The 27496-nt window shown below is 56.7% G+C and overlaps 2 protein-coding genes and 1 long non-coding RNA gene across 5 annotated transcripts in view; 1 reads left to right on the forward strand and 2 right to left on the reverse strand.

The window, feature by feature from the left end:
- Positions 1 to 2975: 2975 nt before the first annotated feature.
- Positions 2976 to 21146, reverse strand: SUN2 (Sad1 and UNC84 domain containing 2). Of its 3 annotated transcripts, none has more exons than XM_027107673.1 (18): positions 21003 to 21146; positions 17988 to 18144; positions 16895 to 17097; positions 16397 to 16531; positions 15600 to 15695; positions 15163 to 15256; positions 14044 to 14114; positions 11884 to 12011; positions 9718 to 9972; positions 9193 to 9270; positions 8677 to 8720; positions 7924 to 8089; positions 7358 to 7579; positions 6945 to 7029; positions 6445 to 6560; positions 6146 to 6313; positions 5673 to 5765; positions 2976 to 4689 (listed from the first exon to the last, which is right to left on the reverse strand). In XM_027107673.1, the coding sequence occupies exons 2-18, from the start codon at positions 18107 to 18109 to the stop codon at positions 4576 to 4578; spliced, it is 2190 nt and encodes a 729-aa protein (XP_026963474.1). In that variant the 5' UTR covers positions 18110 to 18144; positions 21003 to 21146; the 3' UTR covers positions 2976 to 4575. The 3 variants fall into 3 exon arrangements, with proteins under 3 accessions (XP_026963474.1, XP_026963472.1, XP_026963473.1); XM_027107671.1 differs by lacking the exon at positions 21003 to 21146 and adding an exon at positions 20561 to 20936; XM_027107672.1 differs by lacking the exon at positions 21003 to 21146 and adding an exon at positions 20561 to 20812 and having other exon boundaries at positions 6945 to 7026.
- Positions 21147 to 21503: 357 nt separating this feature from the next.
- Positions 21504 to 23283, forward strand: LOC113621039 (uncharacterized). The gene is made up of 2 exons (XR_003433006.1): positions 21504 to 21620; positions 21800 to 23283. It is a non-coding gene; the product is annotated as an uncharacterized LOC113621039 (long non-coding RNA).
- A 779-nt stretch (positions 23284 to 24062) lies between these two features.
- Positions 24063 to 27496, reverse strand: part of DNAL4 (dynein axonemal light chain 4) — a 29368-nt gene continuing 25934 nt past the window's right edge. The window contains exon 7 of the mRNA XM_027107682.1: positions 24063 to 25890. The gene's annotated coding sequence lies outside the window, so the exon portion shown is untranslated. The remainder of the gene's footprint in view (positions 25891 to 27496) is intronic.

The following is a 27496-nucleotide window of genomic DNA, read 5'->3' on the forward strand; positions in this document are numbered from 1 at the left end:
AATCCTTTGTTTGCCTGGCTGGCTGGGGTGACTCCTCTTCTGCTGAGTCTGCCGAGCTGGGGCTCTCACCTCGCCCTGGGGCCGCCTCCTGCTTGGACTTTGACTCTGATTCTTGTTGGGCCTCAGGGCACTGATGATTGGGCCTGGGGTCCGCCTGCTCAGGGTCACAGTCAACAGCACCTCCTGTTGGCGGGGGTGCCAGGTGTTCCTCTGAGCCAGGCCAGGACTGGAACCCCTCCTTCCCTGCCACATTGCCCCAGCATGGCTGCTACAGGAGCCCAGCAGTGAAGGGCCTGAGCCCCAGATTTGGAAGCTCCAACTGGGGTACAGGGAGAGCAGGTAGGAGGTAGTAAAAAAGATTCTTCCAGACCCAGCTCAGAGCATTAAGCCCTTTGGAAGAATCGTTGCCAGGGGTGGGGGTGGTGTTGCCCAGGCCAGAGATGGTAGCATGGGCCCCAAACCAGCCTGCTCGGAGCTGTGGACTGAAGCCCTCTCTTTAGGGTGGACTGATGGGCAGAGATATGTTCTTTCTCTAGCCTGGGACACCCAACTGGCTGGGTCCTTCCTCAGCCTCGCCTCCCTTCCATCCCCAACCTTTCGCCGCCACTCCTGCTTCCGGACTGCTGCTCCCCTCTCCTCTCCTCCTGACTGTTTCTAGTTACCACTGACCTGTGGCCATGGACCGACCAAACCAGCACACAAAATAAAAGTTTGTTCCAAGTTGACGGTGTCCTGTTCCCTGCCCAGCCCCTCCAGGTGGAGGTGCGGCCACGGGGAACTCCGTTGCTCTGCCTGCCCTAGAGCCCCCGGCTGCGGGCCGGGCCGGGAGGGGCCCAGTTTCTCCTTTCAGGCAGGCATGGCTCCAAAACCCAGACTCCTCCGCCAGCTGTGACACAGGACAAGTTGCCATCCTCTGAACCTCAGTTTCCTCATCCACAGCAAGAGGTAAATGCCTGCGTCAGGTTGTTGCGAGGATTCAGCGAGAGAATGTGTGTGAGGCCCTGATGTGCCCAGCACGTGGGCGGTACCCGGTGAATAATGGTCATCACACTGCTTACCACCCACGCCGGCTCCCACGTCCATGGCAGAGGCCGCAAGCTGGGCAGCAGGCTCAAAAGGAGAAATGTGGCGTGGACACGTCTCTGCTGTTCAGCTGGGACTGTGCCAGGCATTTCCCTCGCTTCATGTTCTTTGATGTTCGCGGCTATGAGGGAGGTGGCGGTAGTTACGTTTTTCTGGTTAAGGACACTGGAGCTCAGGGGAACAGTGCCCCCAGCCCCCAGTCATTCCAGTCACCCACTCCAGCGGTGTCCTTCAGCCTGTCCTAGTTCCATTGTCTGCTGGCTGTTCCCCTCTTGAATTTTGACTCTGGTTCTGCTTACAGGGGCCGTTGCCCAGAGGTGCCTTTGTAATAGGAGTTCCAGCCTTGAGCAGCACCCTGTGCTCTCTGTCCCCACGGTGGGTGCTGTGGAATTTGTGTTTCCACAGGACTTGGCCATGGGGGACCTTGGAACAGGCAGAACCACGTTTTGTTGGAACTCTCCTGCCGCTGTGAGCATAACCACTTCCTTTACATTTTGCAGCTGTGGCCTCCACCCTGGCCTCTGCCTTCCAACACTCAGGTCCTTCTGATCTCTGTGGTTGCCAGGCCCACACCTGCCAGCCAGGGAGCTGACTGCAGCGTTTTATTGTCGTTAGCTGGGACTACAAAGGTCCCATATGGGTCTCAGCCCTACCAACTATTTGGAACAAAACACCAGCCCTTTTGTTGTTGATGAAGAATAAAGTTGTGAATCCAGTCACCTCAAATGGCAAATCCTGACCCTTTTGTAACACAGCTAACACGTGTGGCATCTTTAATTCAGCCAGGCCCACTGTTCTGGCTTATCGGCCTCCCCAGCACAGAATAAGCCACAGGAAATGTGCCATGGTGCAGGGGAAGCGCAGGTTTGATTGGGGTCACGGGACGGACCATAGAAAAGACGGTGTGAGGGTTGTGCCATGAGGGCCTCTTAAGATTTGGACGTGTGCAGACAGGCCCCAGAGGGCACGAACAGAGGCCCTGAGCCCTGACGGTGTGCGGTAGGTTCCAGGGATGCGTTTACTAATGCGGCTCAGGGATGTCACGACCTTTGTTGAAAAATGGTGCTAAATGCAGTGCAAGTGTGAATGAAATAGGAGGTGATGAAGCGAGCAGTTGCTGAGGGGCGAGCCATAGTACTAGGTTTTTCCTCATGCAGAGAGAGAGCTGAGGGCTTGAGTAACTGGCCCGAAGCCTTGGGCCTGGCTTTGCCTTCCACCCAGCACCATCTCCTGCAGCAGTTTATCCCCCAACTCCTGCCTACTGACCTGTTCCTGCCTTTATTTTCTCAGCTGTGATTGGGCCCCTCCCTGGGCCAGGTGCCATGGTCAGGATGAGAGGCATGTGTTGAGAGTCCAGCTGGGCAACCACCCGTGGCCCTTGGAGCTGCTCATTGGAGCCACTGAATCTGGGGAGATATTTGCAGGGAAGGGCCAGGACCTGCTCCCTGGAACTGGCAAGATTCTGGCTCTTCAGGGGACCAACCTCGTGCCATCCCAACACAGGTACAAGGGACAAGGGTTTAATTCCCACGGAGGGGGACTGCGGCACTGACGGCGGACGAGCTCGGTAGTAAAGTGGGTAATTTCTACCCTCTGCTCCAGTGGCACTGAGAGACGCAGGACAAGCCTCCTGCTTCCCAGTGGGACTGGGACATCAGTGATGGCTAAAAAAGCCACTCACTTGCTCCTGCCAGCCTTTGAGCCCAGAGTCACAGGCACGGGGCCTGCCTCAGGTCCCATCTCCCGTCACAGCTGAGTTTTAGCCGAGAAGCCTGGGTTTCTAAAGCTTAGGAGGAAGCCTTTGGGGCACTGTTTTGGCTAAGAATTCATTCTCTTTTTCCCAAGAGCAGGGTCCCGTGCAATGGCCAGATAAAAACCACACACTCCCCTAATCCTGGGCATAGTTTATTTTTTGCATAGGCATAAATTAGAATCTGGAGATACAAAATTAAGAACCAATAGTGCAGCATTTGTGACAGGAGAGCGCAAAACAAAACCTGGTTGTCTGGAGGCAGGGCCAGTGCCAGAGGACCGATCACAGGATGGCCGGGGCCTCGCCTTCGTTCCAGCTCCGTCCTCCATTCAGGGCGCCCACCTGCACAGCAGCCTTTCCTGCCCCCTCCCCGCGGGCCGGAACGAACCACAGAGTTGGAACCAGTGCCCCGAGCCCCTCTTGGCAGCCAGGTTACAAGGACCTGAACTCACCCGAGGCCCCACAGAACGGGGCTAGGAATCAAGCCCTTAGCTTTTCAGTTAAAAAACAGACCTTGAAAAATACATACATAATAGAGCAGGACTTGCTGGGTCCAAAAGCTCCCACCTCAGCCCCCCTCCTAACCCAGCCCCCCACCCCTGACTGTCCCCCATAGAAAATGAGTCAGAATAGAAACAGAATTGAGCATGAGCTGAGAGAGCCCCCGGGGGTGGCTCAGGGTTAGGGGGCCTCTTACATCAGCGGCCTGATAGGGGTGGGGTAGGGCCAACAGTGCAGACAGACCTCCTCCCACCGTGGCACCCTGAGTGTCACTGTCATTGTATCGCTGGGCCACAAGAGCCCAGGGAGTCCCCTGAACACTTCTAGCTGACCCCAGATGTTCATGGCCTCGAAGGACAGGTCTGGGCACCCTGGGGGAATGCAGCAAGCTTGCACTGGGGCACAGGTGGGCCCTAGCAAGGAGTGGGGAGCAGAGTGGGCCCCAGTCCCAGCATCAGGAGAGAGCAAGCAACTACTGTCCCCAGCAGAGGGGACTCCTACAGGGCCACAGGAGCAGTAACCCTCAGGCTCCCAGGAGCCAGACCCTCCAGGGTACAGGAAGCCCCATGGCCCACCCTGACCCAGGACAAATACAGTGTATAGAAGCCCTCCAGGAATGCTGTGGGCCTAGGCTGACGGCACTAGCTTTCTGGAGGAGCCCAGCCGCCTTCTCCCAGGAGCTTCCTGCCTGGGGACCAGTCCCAGCCTGCACCCTCCTCCCAGAGGACCTCACTTCTCTGCCTAGGGAGGGGGTACAGCTCAGCTGCCCCAGGCCCTAGCCTGTTTCACCCACGGCTTTGGCACCTGATTCATTTATGCAGCTCCCTGGGTGCCAGCCCCCGCACATAGGCAAGGGGCAGGCAGGTCTCATCCACCTTTGCCGGAACATGGGCACTCATCCCGTCTCTCCCTGCCTCGATTTCCCACAACATGCTACATATATACACCCTCGCAGGAGGGAGAAGAAGGCGCCCATTGCCCGGCGCGCAGAGAACAAAGAAGGACAAGCGACGCCGGAGCCTGCTGACCGCTGGAGCCACCCGGCGCTCAGGAAGAGCCTGCGCGTTCCTTCTCACCTCCGCTGGGCCAGGGGCTCTTCTTGCCCGCTCCCGGAAGTCAGTGCGCTTCAAGCGTGCGGGGGCAGAGGCGGGGGTGCTGCGCAGCCACCCCCAGAGCAGGGGGCACGTGCCGAGAGGAGCTGGCCTCCCCGCGGGCGGCGGCAGCGGCACAGAGAAGGCCTAGTGGGTGGGTTCCCCATGCACCCTGAAGCGGTAGATGCAGGTGTACTCGGGGTGGCCCCAGTTAGTCAAGATCCGCAGCTCCACCACCTGGTACGCGGCCATTTTAGGGCCCTGGGGAGAGAAGGCAGGGGTGGGAGTGCTCAGACCAGAGGGGAGACGGCCACACCTAGGGCCAGACGCCCCCTCCCCCGGGCCTCTGTAGAGAACCGGACTTCAAAGCTCCTGTCTTCAGACCCTGGAACACAGTTTCCACCTGGTGGGCCAAGGAGCCCCACAGGCTTCACAGGTCCCACAGGGGCCACCAACGCATGTCAGGCTGCGCCAGGCCCAGCCCACGGCCACATAAAAACGGCCTTGTAACCGAGCCCCAGCATGATTCATCGCAAACTGGGAAAACCTCACAGGAGCTCTCTGACCGTGAACAGAACTACCTTTATGGAGAGTTTGACGTATGTCGATGTTGAAAAAGAATTCCTGCACTGTGAATTAAGCAGAATTTCTTTTCTTTCTCAAGTTCCCATCAGTCCTCTGTGTCATATGCTCATTTTCAGCTGAGGGCTGAAACTCTCTGCCTGGTAGCCAGGCCTGCCTCTCTCCCCCCTCTGGGAGGTCCCTTCTCCACCTCACCCACTTCCTCACACTAGGACTCCCCTGGTGTGGCTCTCAGGCCACCTACCGGAGACTCACCTGGGCTGGAGACTGGGGATCTATTCCTAACAAGGGCCCAGGAGACCAATGCCCACTCAAGTTGAGGCAGGAGCCCCCCAGCGGTGGCCCAGCCACGCCGTGCTGTGTGAGGCCCAGCTGGGCCACATTCACTCGGATACCTACCCTCTGCAGGCAGCTCCCCAGCACTGCCCATCTGGGAGGGCCCCTCCCCCTCCCCCTCCCCCACGCTGATGTGCACTTGGCGCCTCTCCCACGCCACAGGGACAGTGGTCTCTGTTCCGTACCTCGGGCTGTGGGTGGGCTAGGCTGTGACTTCTCACTTGGAACCCCCAGTGCCTGGCACAGGACAAGTACTCAGAAAACATCTGCTGAATGGGTGGGAAAGTACATATATACGCCTCTGCCAGCAGAACAGAATCCCATACCTGAAAATAGAACGTCTGAATGGGCTCCCCATCCTGGTCGTAGGTGAACTGGCCAAGGAGCATCCCCTCCTGCTGCAGGTCTTCATCGAAACCCTGAAGAGAGAGCACAGGATGGAGGGAAGAGCCTGCTCTTAGACACGGGCCCCCGGGGAGGAAGGCCTTCCCTCCCGCTTCCCCACTGGCCCCCTCCCACCCGGTGGGGCAGGCGCCAGCCTCCTCAGGGACTGCAGGGGGCCTGAGCTCTGGACACAGGGCCGCTGTGTGATCTGTGACAAGTCACTTGACTCATTAGGCCTCCGTTTCTTCCTCCGCAGCCCGAGGTAACTGAGACCGAAGTGCTGTTTCCCACCTTGGCGCCCTCTCTTTCATATCTATTCCCTTCCCCTCAACCAAAGAACGATCCCAACTCTATCCTCAACAGAGACCCACAGGGCCCTCTTACAGCCCCTCTAGCCCCCAGGTGGGATACTCACAAAGACGGCAAAATCCTTGGGGGCACTGGAGATGGTGCTGTTGGGTGACAAGGATTTGGGCACATGCTCTAAGGTGACAGCAGTGGGGCGGATGCGGGCAGAAAGGCGAACCACAGCAAAGCCCTGGGGCCCCTGGAAGGCCCAGCAGTTGCCTGGGTGCACGTCTGGCTGGAAGGGAAGAACGTTGGGTCAGCGCATGGCAGGTGACAAAGACAACCCGCCCTGAGCGCAGCTCTAATGACCCAGGAGGGGACGGTCACCCAGCTACGCAGGCGACTCGGTGTGCTCAGGGCCCCCACCTGGAGAATGACTCGAGGAGACTGGGATTGGTACCACAGGGGGATGCCGAAGAGGCTGAGGAGGGCCGTCTTGGTCTCGTAGGTCTCGGAACATCGGGTACTGATAACGCTGGCCCCTGAGACAGGAAAGAAAGGCAGGGTGGGCGCCTGGGGCTGGACTCCAGCAGGGGAGGGAGACCCACACAACCAGCTCAGCTCGCCAGCCAGGGGAACCCCGGCAGGGACTACCATTGCCCGTCCCCTCTCTGAGGACCAGTCTCCACACCTAACCCAGACCCCAGAGCAGCTACAAGCACCGCCGCCTCTTCCCGGCCGAGGACGGTGCTCAGCACGTCCCGCTTCTCCCACGCAGTCACTCGCCTTTGTTGTGAGCGCTGGGTTGGGTGAGTTCTGCCGACCTCAAGCCCTGCTTGCCTAACACCACAGCTACCCTAGCAGATGCCAGGGGGCCCGCCAGCGTAGGGAAAGGGGCCCAGCAAAGGGAGGAGAGGTGCACACACCTCCCGATTCCAGAGCGTAGTCCACCATCCCGATGCGGTCCTCGCTGTAGCGCTTCAGAGCCTGGTTTACAATACGGTGCACCTGCTAAAACACAGGCGCCCCGAGCAACTGTGATGGGAAGCAGACTCGTCCACCTCCGTGGCCCCACTGTTAGGGGCCAGGAACCCCTGGGCTCAGCCCTCCCCAGTCCGGACACGTGCCGTTGCTCAGGCATGCACCTCCACCCTTCCACACCAGCCCCAAAGCAAACATCGGAGCCTCCTGGATGTCACTTAGGTCACAGAACAGGCCAGGGAGCTGGCAGTGTGGGACTGTGCAGCTCTGTGGCTCCCAGGGAGGAAAGCAGTGCGTGTGTGCTGGGTGGATCAGCCATTGCGGGGGGCGGGGGTGTCCAGGGGCATCCAGTCCTCACCTCCTCTGTCACCCCAATCACGCCCTCCTTCTGCAGCGTCAGCCCCAGGCTGGCCACGGCCTCCCTCGCAGACTTGCCCTGCATCTCGGCCACGTGGGCAAGGATCTTGCTCTCCAGCTCCTGCAGCTGAGCTTGCATCTCCTCTCGCTGAAGGAGCCCAGTGCGGCTTCCCCGACCTCGAAGAAGGAACTGACTGACCCAGGCAGGGAACTGAGACTCCACCTAGGGACCAAAGAAAGGTCTCACTCTGGGAGGCTCACAGTGGAAGCTGCCACAGCAGAGCCCTGGCCAGGGTGGGGTGGCGCCTGGCTTGGGTAGAGGGGACAGGGAGCGAGGAACAGGCCTGCGAGGGGAGGGCCAGCACGTGCCTGTTCAGGCCCAAGGAGGAAAGAGTTATGAACAATCCGCCATGTTATCAATGAGAGAACAGGAAGAACTTCTGTCCAAGAAAGCCAGCATCTGTGCCGAGTCCAGAGCAGGGGGCAAGAGGCTCTTTGCCTTGCAGACTGCTAGGACCGTCTCAGAGGAGGGGTATTCAGCAAGGGACGTGGATGGTTCCAACTCACATCGTCCCGCACAGCCTGGAGCTGCTGGGGCAGCAGGCCCACTTGGTCCTCCACCGAGCTCTGCTTCAGGGTCAGGGCTGCCAGTTCCTGCCGCAGGCCTTCCAGCTGAACCCCCAGCCGCCCCAGCTCCTTCATGGAACTCTCCCGAAAGGACTCCTGGGTCATCCTACTCCCAGACAGAGAAGAAAGAGTAAGCCTTGGATCTCTGGTGAGGGGTAAGGCTATGCTGAGGAGAACAACAGGATCCCCTAGTTGGCACCTGATATAAGTGTGTGCCCACCACTCACTGGTGAGTGCAAGGCTCACTCTTGGAGGTTCTGGCTGTAGAACAGAGCTCCGGTGCCTGTGACTTGGCTTGCATATCCCCAGGAGCTAATTATTACAGTATCCCATTTCCCTTCTAAGCCCAGATCCATAATTCACTCTGCCTCAGCTCTCACATCCTCCACAAGTACAGATATCTGGGGCATGGGAATACAGCCGGCATGAGGTTGTACAGAAAAGACGGTACATCTGTAAATGAACCCATGAATCCCAATTCTCTTGCAATGCCTGCAACCCCTGCCGGACCTCCACTGCACCTCAAGGACAGGCTCTGAGCAGGTGATCCTGAGCTAGGTTTCAGCCATCTCCCTCTCTGCTTGGGACACAATCAGAATTCTGCTCCGGGGCTCTGCTCCCCAGTCCTAGCTGGGGGTGGGAATGGGGAGGCTGGGGCTGAGCAGGCCTAGGACAGATGGCAGTGCGCATTACCTTTGCCACTCAGACTTCAGCTCCTGGAGTCGAGCCTCAGACTCCTATAAGCGAAAGAAGGGACCAATACAAGAAATGTCAGGCTCACAGCAGTCAGTCTTCCAGAGCAGGATCTGTTCCCTCTGGGGTCTTTGCTTAACCACATCCCCACCCCAGGGCCTCCTGACTGATCTAGCAAACGTCAAACTGGCCTCCTGGTTGAGGTCCTTGTGGGAGTCTCGGCCCATGTCTATCGTGCTTAGGCGTTCACCCGTTCGTTCAGCATGTGTACCCAGCACAACAGGCCACTTGAAAGCAGCCCTTCCTGTCCTCAGGCATGATCCCAGGGCGTCTCTGCAGAGTGTTCCAGCCCAAGTGGATTCAGTTCAAGCAGAAGTCAGGAGACTCACAACCCTTCTCCCCATTCTGCACCTAAGCAGACCCTTAGGGGCCAAGGTGTCTCTCTGAGCCCAAGAACAGATGATGAATTCGATCAGCGCCCCACCGTAGGCTCCAAGTGCCCCCAAGCCCACCAACCTGCGAGGCCTGGACAATCTTCTTGAAGAGGTCTTCTGAGTCCTGTTGATGCTCTGCTCTCAGGGTGACCAGTTCTTCCTATCAGGCATAGGAGAGAGGCCAAGGATTTTACTGAGTCGTGCTCAGAGGCCACTTACAACCAGTAAGTGGTGTAACCGGAATTCGAACCAGGCCTGTTTGATTGCAAACTTCAGCTCCTGGCCTTTCTGCTACAGTGCTTCTTGGAAACACGCAAGACTCCTCTTGGTCTTTACTGCACACCTGCATGGTGTGCCACACCTACATGGGCGTTACAGGCGCAGTACAATCTCATGTTCTCACAACCAGGGGCAGGGCAGACAGGAGAGTCTCCGTTTTAAAGAGGAGGACACTAAGTCTTAGAGAAGGTAATTGCCAAGTGGTAGAGCCGTCTGACCCTGAATGACACACTGCTGTCTCCCTCATGTCAGGGTGCAGGGCCTCGCCCCCTCCACCCCACACACCCAGGGTGTCAGCCACACAGGCCCCTCAGCTCCCCTCCCCGACCTGGATCTGAGCAGCGGTGTCCCTGCGGAAGTCCTCCTTCAGGGCAGCCTCGCGGCGGCTCACCAGCCCCTCCAGGAGCGCCAGGGTGTCCTCGTGGCTCAGGCTGCCGCTGCCCCCCTGCCCTCCAGCCCCCTGCCGCAGCTCCAAGCGTTCCAGCCGCATGGCCTCCTTCTGCCAGCTGGAGGAAAATTCGGCAGCAAGAGCTTCCAGGCGCCGCTCCAGAGAGTGTACCCGGGACAGAATGCGCTGCTCAGCCTGGCAGGACGGGGAGGGAAAAGCCACAGAGGTTAGGGACTTATGACAACAGTGCTTCCTAAAGAGGAAGGGAAGAGAATCCCAGAAACACTCAAATGAAATTATAAAACACAGTCTGTCGACTGTCAGTTAAAAGGCACGAGCCTAGTGAGTACAGAGGTCGGGCTTATGACTTGCAAAAATTCCGTTTTTAAACTAGGCAGTACTTGCATGACTCAAAAAGCAAGCAAGCAAACAGCAAAAACTCACGCTCCTAACCTCTGCCCCATCCACCCAGAGCCCTCACCACCAAGCCTTCCCAAACCAGGCAACTATTTTTATTAGTGTCTTTATGCAGATGAAAGTAAATACAAAGATATGTCATTCTTTACTTCCCCCGTTTTACAGAAAACGTGGTCCTGAAATTGAGTTGTCTTTACTAGTGATTAAAAAAAAAAAGTTAAAGATGCCAGAACACATCGTTATTTTGTGAAATAATAAACTCAGGGTCAGGAAAGTAATATCTACCAAAATAAATGGTTAAAAATGTGATAGCAAATTAAATTCAGCAGGGTGCAAGCAAAGTTCAAATAACTCTAATCAGAGGACAAAGCGTTTTACATTTTCATCGTAGACCCCGGGACCTGCACACACACACACACACACACACACACACACACACACACACGCCGGTGGTTTGTGCACTCATCGCCCCCCACTGGACTGCAGGCCTCTTGAGGGCAGGGCCTGGGCCGGATCCAGCTTTAGCCTCTGGCGGGTTGCAAAAATGTCCTGCCCTCCTCCCAGCATCTGCGCCCTCTGCAATGTGGCTTCGCAGGTGCTTCCATGGAGAGGTGGGGTCTATTTCCCCCTCCTTGAATCTGGCCTGGCTCTGAGATTTGCTTCAGCCAATAGAATGTGGCAGAAGTGACAGTATGCTAGTTCTGAATCTAGTCCTCAAGGTCTGGCATGATTCCGCTCTCCTGGAACCCTGCCCGGCCGCTATGAGAACAAGCCCAGGCTACCTGCTGGACAGCAAAGGTACAACCTGCCCAGTCCAGGCCTAGACCAGCCCGCCCCTGCTGCAGTTAACTGCAGACACGTGAGGGGGCCCAGCCAAGATCAGCTGTCCTTGCTCAGACCAGAAAAGCCACCCAGAGGACCTGCAGGCTCACGAGCTAATCCAATGCTGTACTTCTTTTTTTTTTTTTTTTTTTTTGCTACACCGCACAGCTTGCAGGACCTTAGCTCCCTGACCAGGGGTTGACCCTGGGCCATGGCAGTGAGAGTGCCGAGTCCTAACCACTGGACCACCAGGGAATTCCCCAGTGCTGGTACGGTGTATTTTTTTTTTTTTTGCGGGACGCGGGCCTCTCACTGTTTTTGCCTCCCCCGTTGTGGAGCACAGGCTCCGGACGTGCAGGCCCAGCAGCCATGGCTCACGGGCCCAGCCGCTCCGCGGCACGTGGGATCCTCCCGGACCAGGGCACGAACCCGTGTCCCCTGCATCGGCAGGCGGACTCTCAACCACTGCGCCACCAGGGGAGTCCCAGTGCTGGTACTTTTAAGGCACTGATTCTAGGGGTGGTTTATCTATGGTAATAGGTAACAGAACAGGATGTTACCTGACCCACAGAAGGTACTCAGTAAAGATTCGTGAAATTGTACTGAAAAGGAACAAGGTACGCAAGACAATTTGTCTTATTCCTTTTCCTTCTGTTTTCCGTGCCTCTTAGGATGGCAACTAACTTTTGGGCAGTTTTGAGTCATATTTAAGCACAGGCAACACACCCCCCAACACCTGCACCACTAACAGCAGAGAAAGGTGTCCTGGCAGCACCTCTTCAGCTGTGTGTGTGAGGAAGAAGGGCAGGGACGACTTCAATGGCAAATTCAGGCCGAGGCGGGAGGCTGCGACCCTAAGATGCTCACCTGGAAATGTGGGGATGAGTCTCTGGAACCCCATACCGCACGCTGCCCACTGCTGCCCTTCGAGGCCCACCAGGAAGCCACGGCGGGGTGGAACGTCTGCAGCCCGAAGGGGTAGCAATACCATGCGCCTGCACACAGAGGAGGGGGCAGTTAACCCGGGCCGGGGCCACAGCGCGGACGGCAGCCTCATGAGCAGCGCTCACCAGCAGCCTGTCTCACTCGCGGGAGCCTTGCCCCGGCCAAAGGCGGTATGAGGGGTGGAGGTTCCCGCCACTCTCTGAGGCAGCAGCCTCCACCCAACAATCCCAGCGTGTACGCATCCTCACGTCCCCTCAGGAATCCTCACCTTTCCACAGGTGGCAAAGCTTGGAGGAAGCGGCTATCATAAGTTGGGGATGATCCAACGGTAGAACCCAGAGGGCCTGACGGTGGTCCTCAGTCCAGACCGTACATCAGAATCACCCACGCAGCTTTTGAAACAATCAGTGTCTGGCCCCGCCCTCCAGAGTGAGTTCGCGGGCCTGGGGGATTCCTCCATAAGGAGTTTTAAAAGCTCCCCAGGTGGGAATTCCCTGGCGGTCCCATGGTTAGCACTCGAGCTCTCAATGCCGAGGGTGTGGGTTTAGTCCCTGGTTGGGGAATTAAAATCCCACAAACTGTGCAGCATGGTCCCCCAAAATAAATGAATAAATAAATAAATAAAAGCTCCCCGGGTGACTCTAATGGGCTGCCATGGTTGAGAATCACTGAAACAGAATCCACCTGCTCAGAAAGGCTGCCTGCTGCCCCGGAACAGAGCACAAGGCTGCCACCACACAGACATTTGCATCTTGCTCTAGGGGCTACCTGTTTGCGATGTGTTTACTCCTGAGCTATGCACGTGCCGTGTGTGCGTGTACGTGTATGCGTGGGGCTGACAGCGCCTGAAAAAGCCATATTGGCTGTGGGGTCTCCACCCTGGTAAGATGTCACACTTGCCACTCAGTTGTTGGCCTCGAGCAGGTGCAACAGGAAGCATGTGACCACCAGACTTTAAGTCAGACCCTCCGGACAGGCCTTCACTTACTGCTCTCCCGGAGCTGGTCACTCCACCCCTCTGCCTTTCAGACTTTCCGTATGCATCTCATGACACCGTGAGAACCTCAGCTCCACCAACCCCACATGGGGATGGTGAAACAAACAACCTTGTGAGATAACACAAGGGAGTATGCTTCCTGAACAAAACACTGTAAGATTATAAAAGGTCATTATTATTTTAAGGGCAATGCCCAGCTTCCACTGGATAGGAACAAGCTGTTCTTGTAACAGGAAACAAGGGAATCAACACTTGGAAAGATGTTCTACCTTGGTAGAAATTAAAGAAATACAACTTGAGTAGATGCTAAACCTATAAAACCACCTCTAAAAATATAATAATAATAAAGCATGGTCTTTAATTATAAATTGGTAAAACTGAGCCTGGGGGCCACAGGGGCAACTCATAGGAAACTGTGAAACTCATGTGAAATTGTCAAATCAAAAGCTGAACACAAAATATATAAACAGAATGATTACAACTATGTAAAAAATGTGGAAGTTCAACGATAGAGACTGGAACAGCGTGGAGCATCTTCTAGATGACAGGTACTTCTTGGTGCAAAAAGGTGCTCTCACTTCTCTTTACTACCTCATTGTTTTGATCCTAAAGACAGCTGAAGACTGAACTTGATGTAATGGTAATTCACTCACCCAGACAACCTCCTGATTTGGAATGGAGGGAAAATGACTGCTAATAACAGTGTCAGAGTCCCTGCTTTTTACCCCGGTATTCCTGTACTAAGGCATGTTCCAGCCCCTGGGGCTGCAAGGACGCTCTGGACATGCTAGGCAGTCCAGCGTAGCAACCCAAACCAAGGACAAGATCAGTGGATCGGAGCATTTCCCCTTTCACCCACTGGTCACCTGAGGACCCAGGAGACCCAGACAGGATGCTGCCCAGGCGCCATCCGACCCCGCTCGTCCTGCCTCCTTCCCCTTTTTGTAGCTGATCACTGTCTCTCTAGTTTTCACATTTCTGCTCAGCACCAGCGTCGGCCCACACTCTGCCTGCCCCTCTGGCTCGCAAGCCCCATCTCCACAAGCTCTCGTTCTACCCCTCCCCGTGACAGTGGATGAGCTCACCATAGGTCAGGCCGGTCAGAAGCAGCAGCAGCAAGAGGAACCACAGGAACGTCTTCAGTGATGAGAAGCGCCTGGACCACAGGAGGGGAGAGAGGGCAGGCGGAGGTGTCAGGAGGGCTCCAGAGCCTCTATATGCCCCCAGGGAGTTCCTAGAGATTTTTCCTGAGTGCTGAGCTAGAGTTAGAGAAGACACCCTCAAGCCTCTCATCTTGCCAGGGCCAGATTGGATGCTTTACCTGCAAAGCTTGGAGTGATGGGGACAATTCTGACTCTGAACTGTATTGATGTTATCAAAAATAAATACTGGGGGTGGGGCGGGGGGGCGGGCTTCCCTGGTGGCACAGTGGTTAAGAATCTGCCTGCCAATGCAGGTGACACGGGTTTCAACCCCAGTCTGGGAAGATCTCACATGCCACGGAGCAACTAAGCCTGTGCGCCACAACTACTGAGCCTGTGCTCTAGAGCCCATGCTCCGCAACAAGAGATGCCACTGCAATGAGAAACCCGCGCACCGCAATGAAGAGTAGCCCCCGCTCGCCGCAACTAGAGAAAACCCATGAGCAGCAACGAAGACCCAACACAGCCAAAAATAATAAATAAAAATAAATTTATAAAATAAATAAATAAGTAAATACTGGGGTCTCTGAATAACCTAAAACTTTCACAGACAGGTGTCCTCTAGGCAAGCAAATATAGAAGAAAAAAAAAGTAACTCCTTAGTCAGGCAGTATTTTCTTTTGGAAAACACTGGGGGTCCAGATCACCGGGGGGCCGAGAGGGATGCTGAATGTTCTGGGAAACACCACTTGCTGGCTAGAGCCTCAGGCCTGGCCAGCAGGAGTAAGGTTGGGCTTGTCTGAGATCAGAAGTGGCTAGGCTGGTGTTCGGAAGGAAGTGGCCAAGAAGCTGCGTTCCAGAACACTCCCTGCACCTGACTGTAAGTCCTGTCCACTGTCAGGCAGAAAAAGGGGCTCTGGGTGTCCACTCCACGCTCACTAATAAAAGCCGCAGGTAAACTGGGAAAGAAAAAACCTTCAGAGAAACCATCACGCACAGGTGTAGATGCTTTATCGGCCCCTTCTGCCTGGGGCCTTCTGATTCCTTGTCAGTCTTGCTTACCTGGTTAAAACGAAGACGTCGAGGAGGGAGGCAGCTGTCGTCAGGCGGTACCAGGTGGTGCCAATCCACCAGTAGAGGAGTCCGAAGAGCCGGCCTGGAAGAGGGCCCGTCAAGCCTAGTGCCACCCTGAACCACTGGGCCTGTGTGTCTCCACCAGCGGTCCTCCCTGCCCCGACCCCAACCCTGATCGCCAGTGCACCTCCGTCCTGTCCCACGCTACCCAGGTCCTGTGATGCCACCCGCCTGCGCTGCCAACGCCCTCCGCCCAGCTTTCAAGCAAGGGTGCTCCCGTGGCTCCGGGCTCCCCGTAACTATTCTGGAGCGAGCTATCCCTACAGTCTCTTTCTAACGGGTTGGATACCCAACCGCAGAAAGATGGGTGAAAGTGACTGCCAGAGAGAATGGAAACCATCATGTACAGAGCAGCCGGCACTCACCTGGAGAAGTGAACACCATCCAGAAAAGAGAGCCCGCCCGAGAGACAGCGTTCCGCAGCCGCGACCCTGAACCCTGCTGGTCCGTCTCCGAGTAGCCTGCAGGGGAGCAGAGGAGACGTCCAGTTGTTCTCACTCTTTTTTTCTGGTGTGGAGGTGCCGTGCACCGCAGGGCCTGCGGAATCTTAGTTCCCCGACCAGGGATCGAACCCGTGCCCCCTGCAGTGGAAGCGCGGAGTCCTAACCACTGGACCGCCGCTGTCCTCACTCTTAAGAGCCTTGGGACATGGAGACTGTCAGTTGTCTGCTCCTCTAGACTGTGAGCTGAGACCGTGTGTCATTCTCCTTCACATCCCCAAGTGACAGAGGCTGGCAGCTAGCAGGCCAGTAAACGCTGACGAAGCGAAGCGCTAGATTTCTGACATTTTATTTCCCTTGGCCTCCTTGTCTGCTTCCTTCTCACCAGCAACCCCTCAAACCACTCAGACCTAGAGTAAGGGATCAAGCACCTCCTGCGTGTGAAGCTCCATGTTAAACACCTGCCGGAAATGAGTCAAATAAGGGAACCGGCCACAGGCGGCTCAAGGCCTCGTGGGGCCAGGCGGTCGCATCCCAGCGCTATCGAGGGCCACCCCAGGCCTGGGTTCAGGGCACCGTGGGGGCACAGCAGCAACACTCAGCTGGACACCATGCTCTCTCGAGCTGTCAGGGCGCCTTCCCCTACTTCCCGTCACCTCCCCAGCAGCCCGGGAACCTGGCGGAGCACCTCCCCGAGGCTGGGGAGGGAGGACGTCGCCTACCTACGTAGTCATCCTCGGAAGAGTAGCCCGAGGACGACCCGAGGAAGTCCTCGGACAGCTTGTTCTCCGGGAGCCCGTTGACTTTGCTGCTCTCAGTGCCACCTGTGTCTCTCCTCCTCACCCGCAGGTCCTCACCTGAGGAGGGAAGAACGCGGGGTTCTCCTGGGGCAGAGCTGCTCCGAGGAGGGTGTTCCAGAGGGACTCGCGGGGACACCCCGAGGAGCATCTCTGATGGGCAGCCCCGCCCGAGCTCCCTTGGGTCAAGGGAGGGTGAACTAGGACCGGCCCCTCCGTCTCCCAGGCCTGGAGCAGCTACGTGGCTACTCCATCGTCTAAAGGGGCCTGGAAGTTCAGACACTCGGCTGCTCTCCCAAGGGTTTCCGAAGGTGGGGAGCCCCTCTTCTGGCCCCGCAGCAGTTAGGAAACCCCCGGGGGGGATTTTGGACCATACATCTCCGGAGGCAGCAGAGGCCCAGGAGAAAGGCTGTGGACACTCACTCCAGAAGGGGTCACCACGCAGCTGGTCGTCGAGGATGGAGTTCCTGGTGAGAGAGGCGGCGATGGAGGCGGCCCGGGGGCTGCCAAAGTAGGACTCCCTGACCACAGACTCGCTGTAGTAGGAGGTGTGCCTGTCGGAGGAGGGGCCCAGCTGTGGCGCTGGGGAGAGGCGCTTCATGTTGCCGGATTTCTTCTTCAGGGTCCTGTGGGAGGTCAGCAGGAGGAGAGAGGCAGGAGCTGAGCCCAGCCAGGAAAGCGAAAGCGGGGCTCTAGGCAGTGCTCTGCCCTCCTAAGGTCGGGGCGGGGGGGGGGGGGGCGCAGCCTTGTTGCTAGGCAACTAACAACTCCCAACTGCTGACTGTCTACCGCGCAAAGCAGGTACTTTCTGTGCTCCCGTTATCTCTAAATCTCACAAGCAGTTAGGCGAGACCATCAGTAAGCGATGGAGTCAGGATTCAAATCTAGGTCTCTAACTTCAAAGCCAAAGTGTTTTTTCATGCTTCCTCATGGATTAGTAATTTCTACAACCCACTGAAAACCCAGACAAACCCAACCTGGCCTTCTAGAGCTAGTCAAAGCCTCAGGGGCTGTCAGCTCGGCCTCACATCTGCAAGGGGGCAGGGTGAGGCAGGCGCCTGCCTTAGCTCACATCCTGGTGCCCCTTGGACTTGTTCGTCTCCTCAGCTGCTTCGCTGGCCCTGAGGAGGCCCTACAGACAGTGGCACATGTGGGTGTGGGTCTGGGGAGGATGGCCAGACTGGCAGAGCCATCCACGGCACCATGGGTTCCTGTGAGCCCAGCTCTCGGTTTTGGGGTTTCCGGCCTGGCTTATTCTTGAAGCTGCCTCTCCCCACTTCCTGTTCTCTGAACATGAGGGCAGCAGCCCGGCTTACAGCATGGAGAGAAGAAACAACACTGGGCCCTGGCATCCCCAGAGGTGTGAATGTCCCCTTTGACCAGACATGGGTATCTGATCTCTGCCCACAAAAGTCACAAGACGAAGAGGCTGCGCAGTGAGCCGCCCAAGACATGTGCTCTGCAGGTCAGTGCGATCCCACGGAGGCGGGTGGGGCTGGAAGTGGCGATCCCATACCTGAGAGGGCTGTCTTTAAACAGGGTGCTCTGACTGCCCATCACCGAGCTCCCCCCACTGCTGCTGCTGCCGTCATCGTCACCCTGGGAGTAGCGTGTGAGGCGCTGGCTTCTTCGAGACATGATGAGGTGGGCGGGGGACCCTTCCCCTGAAGAGTCTTGGGAGAGAAAGGGCGCCATGTGAAGCGTGGGGCTGTTCTCAGCCCCTCTCCAGGGGAGGAGAAACAGCGCACTGCCTCCTAGCCAATCCCCACCCCCCACCGGGATTCAACTGAAACAGCCTGAGATGTGGGTGACATGGGGCATTTATTAATTATCCCGGCCCCACCCACCCTGCTGCCCTCTGCCCTCTGCCTTGGGCAGCCTCTTTCATGGCACCTTCCACAGGATTTCCTAATTCTCAGTTTACTGGATGCGGAGGTCCGTGAGAGCTAGCATTGGGCCTTCTGCAGCCTCTGACATGAGACAGAGCCTGTGGCACCTGATAGATGCTAAATGAATGCCTTTCATCACTGCTGCCCTGCACCCGCTCTCCAGCCCAGCCATCTCACCCTGCTGCCCTGTCCCTAGAGCTGTGCCTGTTCTTGTTCTAGCTTGTTTCCCTTAGATGGGACGTGCTTTCCTTTCTTCGTAGCTGTATTCACTGATTCAGAGCCGCAGTCAAACTTTGACTCCAGAAAACTTTTGCACGGTAACCCCTGCCTACATCCTGATGGCGCCCGATGCCGTATCCCATTAGTGATTACTGGGCTGCAACATCAGTGCATCTTGATACGATAAAATACTTTGTTAAATGCCTCCTAGGTACCCGGCTCCTTACACACCCATTATAATCCAGGAAGGCATTGTTACCCCCATTGTACTGGGGGGAACCTGGGACACTGAAATGATCAGTAACCTGCCCACAGCCACCCAGCCTGTAAGTGACAGTGGCAGAGTTTGAGCTCAGCTCTCACAGGTTGCAGGGCCTGGGTCCTTCCACTCCACCAGGAGGTTTTCAAGTTGTTTCAGGAATGTGTTGTTGTGTCCCCAACTAGAGCCTTTTACAGCCTCCAGTATGTTCAGAACAGGCTGCAGAGCTGTTACATTTGTTAACAAACTAACAAAACAGGCAGGTGGAGCGCCAGTGTGGGATTAGCCTCAGTCCCTATCAGCCAGACCAGTCACTACGTGGGGTGGAAAACCAAGGCTCTGGAATTGATAAGGAAGACTCCGAGGAGGCCAAGGTGAAAAGACGTGGCAAAAGGGGGCATTCTACAACACAAGGAGGATTCATAAACCTTTCAGTTCTAGAAACCCAAGTTCAAAATCTCAGATGACCAGTATGAGCACTCTGAACATGGCGCCTTTGCCAGCCTGTATTACAAAGTCACTGTTATACTTCGGTCCTAGTACTTGTGACTTAGCACTTCCAATATTCCTCGTTGATACTTAAATTACTAGTTCTCTGGACTGTGTGATGGACATAGGCTCTAACACATCCCAACTCAGACTACAGAAACCAGGAGGTCTGGTTAGTCCAGTTGAAGAATTCTACAAAGTCGTCTTCTGAAAAACAAGCAGCCTCATGTCTTGGGTCTTACTGGTGTCTTCACAGGTAGGATGTCCACCTGGCATCTTTCCCTGGTTTTAGCCGATGGTGGTAAAGGGACCGATTGGTAGTAGCCACCGCAGGAAGTTGGCCTGGATCCTTTTCTATATTCCATTCCTTATAAGGTAATTCCACCCCTGCTACTGCCCTCCCCACCTGAAAGCTACAGATGCTCACACAGGCTCCTCCTCTTAACCCTGCCCTGCAGAAGCTGATGAAGCTTTCGCCCTGGGGCGGGAACAAAGCAATGAGTTTATACAGAACTCAAGCTACTGCTGGCAAGAATATAAATAAATATTTAGATGGAGGGGTGTGTGTGTGTGTGTGTGTGTGTGTGTGTGTTTGGAGGGGGGGCGGTTGCTGAAAACCATCAGCAGTCAGCACCCTTCCAGGGGTGCCTTTTAGTCTTTCTCATAGGGTTCTGCTATCACGAAACAGTTTATCATTGAATCTGGGTTTCGCAAGATGGAAAGGTGGAGGCCCCGTCCTCCAAAACAAAACAAGAGGTGAGCCTCTCAGAGCTCCAATCATTTGCATATCAGAATAAACACCCCCCGCCTTCCGCCCCCCCGTTAAGACACCCTCAAATAAAACATCCCTTCCCACTTCTGAGAGGAACCACATCCTTTCTCAGCTCCACCCTTCCCCACCCCCATCACAAACTTATATGGCAGTATCCATCCAGTCGTCAGACTTAACCTAGATCTTGGGCATCCTCCGCGGTACGTTTTCATACTACATTCTCTCGTGGGACCTGCAAAACGCTCCAGGTGCTAACTCTGCTCCCTTCATTCCCTACTGGCTAAACCTGCGGGAGTTTTTTTTTTTTTACCAACCATGCGCCTTCCCTGCCTCTCTGCTCTAAGTCACACTCCCGCCTCCTATTTGGTTTCTTTCTTTTTTTTTTTTTTTATAACTGAACAAAATGGCCCTCCCTCCTATTCCCAGAGTTATGACAGGCGGCGACAGAAGCAGAGAACTACCTGTCCCTGGAAACTGCCTGACTGGCACGAAAACGCGGGCACTGGCCTGGGCCGCTTTGGGACAGCCGGGTCTCCGCTCCTCGCCTACCGGGGAGGTTCGGCCCGGGGAAGTCCCGCCCGGAGACATCCGCCCTCCAGACTGACCAGTGGAGCGACCAGTCCCGGGGGCGGGGGCCGGGCGGCGGAGATGAGTCACGGCGGCCTTGGCACAGCGCTGGCCCTTCTCGACCGGTCCAGGGGCGTGCACCGGGCGGGGCTGGAGCCTGGCCCAGCTTGGCCCGGAGAGGAAGGGCCAGGCCTGGGCAGCTCGGCTCTGGCCGGTGCAGCCCCACAATGACCCCGGGGTCAGGCCGGGCCCGGGACCCGCGGGGAGGGGAGCGAGGCCGGCCCACCACCCTCGCCCCGCGCGTCCGCCCGCCAGAGGCCCAAGGCCGGCTGTTACCTGCTGCCGCCGCTGCTCCGTGCGGGACCGGGGACGTTCGAGGCCAGCCGCGCCTCCCGGGCGCACCCTCTTACCGCGTCGGAATCCGGGGAGGTGCGGTCGGCGCAGGGACCCGGGGCGCGCGGGGAACTGCGGACGGCGGATTGGCGGACAATGCGGCCCGCGCAGAACCGCGCTGCGCAAGTGGGGCCGGGCGGCGCGCGCGTGGCCGAGTGTGTTATGTGTGCGCCTGTCAGTCAACGCTGACAGACCGCAGCCCATTGGTCAGACCCCGCCCGCGTCACCGCCCACTGCCACTGCCCATTGGGCGGTTTGAACACAAAGGCTGCGGCTCGCCCCGCCCGCCGCGTGGGCCAAACGGGCGGGGCAAGGCCAGACAAGAATCGCGCGTGGGAGGCGCGGGTGAGTGGGCAACCCCTGGGCGCTGGAGGACTCGGATGGAGCCGGCAAGCGGGGGCTCGACCTGGCCTGACTTCGCACTTGACTCCCGGTCTGGTTGCTCAAAACACTTGAGCCCTGTCCTGGTACTGCCTCATGCGCCTCACCCCGCCCGCGGCCTTCTGGGGCCCAGCTCTCGGCAAGATGACTCGACAGGGCCGGGGTGCCAGGACCTTAAAGGTATTGAAGATGGCACGAGGAAGTGGGGAGCAGGGGAGATTGACAACCCCTGGCCTAAGACCCACCTGGAGGGGTAGCGTGTAGTTAGCCCCTAGAGGACCTCCCCCAAACAATTGTTGGAATCTCTTGCGTAACAGTTTTCTTAGGCATTTCTACACTTTTTTTTTTTTTTTTAACAGATCAGGAAACAGGTTCATAGAGTTTTTAAGTGATTTGCTTAGTCACACAGCTTGAACGAGGCAAAACTGAGATTAGAAGCTTCTCTCCATATCCAAGCCCCCCCTTTTTTTTTCCATTTTGGGATTGATTTTGGGATTCCAGACTTGGCAGGAAGCTCTGCCACTTCTCAGTCTGCCCTCAGAGGCCCCCAAATTTCATGGCAGAAGCTTTTCTTCATTTGAAGGAGGATGCTTGCCCCAGTTGGTGCTGAGAAGGCAAGGCCGGTTACCTATTCCTCTGCTTTACTCAAATCTGAGTGTGGAAAGAGTACTTGATAGATATGGAATGAATAACATGCTGCCTGACTTCAAGGGTCCTGTGACCTGGCTCCCCACTGGCCAACTCTACAGATGCAGAAAGTGCCCAGCTTGGGAGGAGTCACTTCCTGGCAAGCTCTTCTAAGGGAAGATGAAACTGTTGTTACTTCACTTTTAACGTGCCAAGAGGAAGAGACTAGAAATAATGAAATCAGGACAGGAAGACGCTGGGGGTAGGGGATTGAGGAAATGTGAAGCCCTTGTGCTAAGTCGACTCCATACAAAGATGACCCCCTGATCCCTGGGTCTCCACTGCCCCACCCGGAAAAGAGGGGCCTCACCTGCAGTTACAATCTACTGAAGACAACAGTGCTTGCCTCTGGGGTTAGGCTTCGAGCTCCCTGAAGACAAGCTGGCTCATGTCTGAGTATCTGCTGAACGTAGGATGAGTGAAGTGAGAATTGAAATGAGATCGAGAGTCAGCCTCCCAGTAGGGGAGGGGCCTTCTCTTGACACCTTCTCCACCCCAAGGAGCTTAATGCCTCAGTTCTGTCCTAGCCAAGTCCAGTGGAGTCTGCACATCCCGCCACCTCCGTTGCAGAGCCTGCTTCACTCCCTTCCAAGGATCCCGGCAGAAGGACCCCCTTCCCAGGATGTGCTCGCTAGTAAAGGAAGAGGCCATGCGCCTTCCACTGGTCTCAGGCATGGGCCGCGGCCACAGGCCGGCTAGAGGCAGCCCTCTGCTAAACTGTGTTGCCTCTGTGGGCCTGTAGTAGGTACATAATGGGCCCCGAAGATATTAGGTCCTAATTCTTGGAACCTGTGAATGTTCCCGTACACGGAAAGTCTTTGCAGATGCGATTAAAGGAAGGATTTTGAGATGGGGAGATTATCCTGGATTATCAGAGTGGGCTCTAAATGTAATCACCAGTGTCCTTTTAAGAGAGAGGCAGAGGAGAAGAGGAGGGGGCAATGTGGCCACAGAAACAGAAATTGGAGTGTGCGGCCACGAGACAAGGAATGCTGGCGGCCACTGGAAGCTGGGAGAAGCCAGGGACGGAGTGTCTCCTAGAGTCTCCAGAGGGAGCAAGGCCCTGCCAACACCTTGACTTTCGTCCAGTGATTTTGGTTTTGGACTTCTGGTCTTCTCAACTATGAGAGAAGAAATCTCTGTTGTTTTAAGTCACTAAATCTGTGGTCATTTGTTACGGGAGGCACGGGAACGTAATTAGGGCCCCTGGGAAATTCCTGGTCTTGTTGTTCAAGGCTCCCAGAACTGTGTGAGGTGCCTCCCTCTGTCCTGACCATCCTCACTGATGGGACCTGTCAGACTTGTGCGATCACACACAGCTCTGTCTGCCCGTCTCCGCTGCCCCTGGCCTTTCTGCCATCTTCTCCCTGAGCCACGCTCTGCCCTTTCAGACTCGTCTCTCTGCCCGGCCACCATTCATTTGTTAGTGTTCTCCCAGCGCCCCTCCTCTCTTTTCACTGCTCTGTTATTGCTCCTCCTTTCTTCCGTCATCGTTTCATAAACAGTGGCAGGGCAGAGGTGGCCAGCTTTGCCCCAGCTGGAACAGGCTCTGGGTGGCTGACGGCGCAGCCGCTGCTGTGGGGCCACACGATGGCTTTCTCTGTTGCCAGGCGCTTTTGCCTCGGTGGCCCCTTCCTTCATAAAAAAAATTTTTTTAATTATATTTTACAACCACGTGGGTAGAAAGATGACTAATCTAGGCTTGATTCATGAGTAAGTATTCATTATTATTATGCTTAATTTTTCTTCCGGTTTTAAAAGAAATGAAATGAAAACATTTCCGTGGGCCCCTGAAGCATCCTGCGTCCTGGGCGCTGAGCCCGCTCTGCTTAATGGAGAGGTTGGCTCTGTGCTGGAGATGCCAAGGAACAGCTCAGTGAGAGGAGCCCATACTGGCTCCCGCCCCAGCCCCTGCCTGCCAGAGGCCAACCTGAGTGCTCTGGGGCTCTGGAACCTTCTTCCACTCCAGCCCAGAGGAGCAGCAGCCGTGGCAAGTCCCGCATCAGCCGAAAAGCAAGGGGGGGCCCGCGATCTGCAGCCCTGGGTCTAGGCCGGGTGCACCGCTTGCTTTCTCTGTGGCCTGCTCTGTGAGCCACTTCACCTCTCGTTCGTAAAATGCAAATAATAACTGTCTGTTACACAACTGGCTGTGTGACCTGGGACAAGCCAGCGAGGCTCCCTGGCCTCTGTTTCCTCGGGTGTGAGGAGGTCAGCTGGGCAGTGGCGCTGCTTCAGCACGAAGGGCTTTTGCCGCCAGGGTCTTTGAGAGACGAAGGGAGACGGGTTTGTCCTGGACTCAAAGTCAAGTCAGGTAGCTTCTCTGTGCTTCCAGAGACCGGGCTTCCCCGTTCCCCCCCCCCAACGTAGTGGCGGAATGAGCCGTGTCCCTGTCTGCCTCCCCCAGGATTCCCGACACTTGCAGCAGGACTGATCCTAGTAGGTGCTCAATACACTTGTGTCAGATGCACACACGGGTGAGGGTAACGCCTCCAGCCACCAAGGCCCCTCCATCTCCTCCTCCCTGCCGTCCTCACCCGCCAGCCTGTTGGCGTCTGTCATTTAACCATCACAGGCAGAGTAGCCTTGGTGGGGGCGGGGGTGGGGGGGACTTTAATGTCAGACTTCCTGGCTGCAGGAACACGTTTGACAGCCACCAAGAGGCGGAAACCTCAGAGCATTTTGGTGGCCCCTCAGCCCCCCAGGGGCTGTTTCTCTGCCTCCTGGGAGTCTGACGCGACCTCCCTACTCCACCCCGCCCAGAGCCCTGGCGACAGCGCTCTGTATTTACAGAATCTTTTATCCAGGGATCCTCCGTCACCAGGTGGCAAGTGCAGTTAGGCCTGTTTTATGGAAGAAGTCCAGTCGAGGAGGGAAAGACGCCAGGGCCTGCCGGGGCGCCAGGGACAGATGTGGATCCCCACCGAGATGGACTTTCCCAGGCAGGTTCCAGTAGGTGACTGTGCCCTAGTCCTCTCTGTTCCCCCATGCCTATTACAATGCCTGGCTCCTCATAAATGCTCGATACACGTGCACCAAGTGCCCGCCTGACTGCAGCTCCCCAATCTTCAAACATCCCCCTCCCTCGTACAGCCTCGGAAAGCCAGCAGTCCGATACTCCCTGCGGCCTCACTTGCAGTCCAGCGGCGCCCCGGGGCCCCTTCCACTCCCACACCTTCGCTCAGGCTGTGCCCCGGCCTAGAATGCCCTCGCCCTGTTTCTCTACCTAATGAAATCCTAATCGTTCATGGATGCACTCAAAGGTCTCTTGTCTCATGAAGGCTTGCTTCCCTGCCTCCAAGTTCCCAAGGTGGAAGGAATGGCTCCCGCATCCCTGTCTCTGCCCACTTCTCAGGCGGTGTTCTGGAACGGGAATAACAGTCACAGACCCCAGGGGTACCATGAGGGTTGGACGGGCTGGTGCCTGGTACACAGAGAGTGTGGGCTACAATGATCACTCATCACGCCCCCAGCACAGCGCCTGGGCGCATGGAGGAACAGCCCGCACGGGCTGTGGCCTGGAGGAAGGTCAGGGCGGCACTGGGGCCTTCAAGGGCGCTGGCCCATGTGTCAGAACTCATAGGCTGACATCGGGGGACTTGCCTGATATCTATGTGAGGTTGTCCCTCCTGGAAATGACACATCCACCAGCTGCTCCACCTCCTGTGGGGACATTGCTGGCCAGTGGTGCAGGCTTGACACCTGGGCTTTCCTGGTGAACAACTCGTGCCAGTCATTTAGCCTTTCTCAGCCTCCATGTCCTTATCTGTAAAATGGGCATGTCTGTTTCTCAGGAGCTGAGCACAGTGCCTGGCACAGGGCAAGTGCTCAGTCAATGCAAACCACTTTTTAATTTACAAGCGTGTATTTATTCACCCATTGCCTACTGTGTGCCTGCTCTGACAGTAAGACGTGGCCCTTCTGGAGGAGGCCATCAAGTGAGCAGATCATCACCACACAGCAAGGCCCCGGGAGGCACACAGGCCTCTAAGGGTCCCCCGTGACCAGGGCCTCAGTATGACTTCTGTGGGCCCCTTCTTCCAAAAACGGATTAAAAATTCTATTTTGTGATTGTGCTGCTATAAAGAAGAATATAATCCAGGCTGGATTATATCCACTTTCCCCCCTTCTGGTTGATAAAAATAATTAAAACATCTCCGTGGGCCCTGACATCGTGCCTGCTGCGTGTAAGGTCTGGCTGTGACTCCTCACCCAGATCTGGGGAGTCACAGAGGCTGCCAGAGATGGTGACCTGAAGGGCGGGAGGAGTGGCCTGCATGACGGGGTGGGGTGGGGCGTGGGGGTCATTGCCGCCCTTCCCTGTTCTCCAAGGCCTGGGGAGAAGGGTCTGCATGAGTCCTCAAGAGGTGGCCAGTCTTTGCCACAGTGTTATTGTTGGTGTGGCCGGCATGCCTCGCCCAAGCAGGACAGACCTCGGAGGGGCACTCAGCACCCAGCCATCAGCACTGCAGCCTGCCTGGGGAGGCATGTCCCATCACAAGGCACTCAGTGTGGACCCCAGAGAGGGTGCAGGGCTGGCGGGCCCTGGGTCATGGCTGAGGGCATTTCAGTCGGGGGACCCCAGTTCATTCAGTCCACCTTCTGTGCCCAGCATGGCCCCCACCGCCCGTTTCCTGGAGGTCTCTGCTTCCCGGGAGCCAGAGCCCTCCAGGTGAAGGGCAATCTGGGTGGCTGGCTTTGGTGGCACGTGGGTGGAGCGAGGCAGGGCTGCAGAGATTAAATGTGGTCACCTACCTGGCTCAGGCCTACGGGCTGGCCTCCACTAACACCCCCCCCCCCCGGGCCCCCAGTCTGTGCCCCTGGGCATCATAACCGGCATGGCCTGCAGCCACCGGCCCGGGCTGTTGGGCCTGGCGGTCCGGAGCCGTGGGCTCAGGAATGTTGACTCCTTGATTCCGAAGGGTGGGAGGGGAGGGCGGGTCCAGGGAGGGATGGCCTGGGGCTGCCCCTTCACCCCACTCGTCCAAGACGGGACTTGCCTTTAGCAGCTGGGGTGTGTGTGTGTGCAAACGTGCACACTCCTGAGGGTGTGGAAAACACGGATGGTAGACCGGGGCTGCTACTTGGGAGTGACGTGACCTGCGGCAAGCCTCAGCCTGCCCACCCAGGGGCTGAATGAACTGCCTCTGGGGTCCCTTCCAGAGCCCACCCCAGGCTCAGCCCTCCCCACTGCCGTAGCTGCCCCTGTCTTTGCTCCAATCACCCTCCCCGAACCTTTCCAGCCCCCAGGACGTGCTTGGGAGTGAGTTACGTGACTCCATGCTCAGGACAGTGCCTGCGGCACATGGACAGCTCAGTCACGGGGTGGGGTGGGGGGTGTTGGCAGGGGTGGGGTGTTGGGAGGGGTGGGG

The sequence above is a fragment of the Aethalodelphis obliquidens genome, unplaced genomic scaffold (genome assembly GCF_003676395.1).
Source record: "Aethalodelphis obliquidens isolate GAN/ISIS:26980383/991018 unplaced genomic scaffold, ASM367639v1 scaffold8, whole genome shotgun sequence".
In the NCBI taxonomy this organism is placed as follows: Eukaryota; Metazoa; Chordata; class Mammalia; order Artiodactyla; family Delphinidae; genus Aethalodelphis; species Aethalodelphis obliquidens.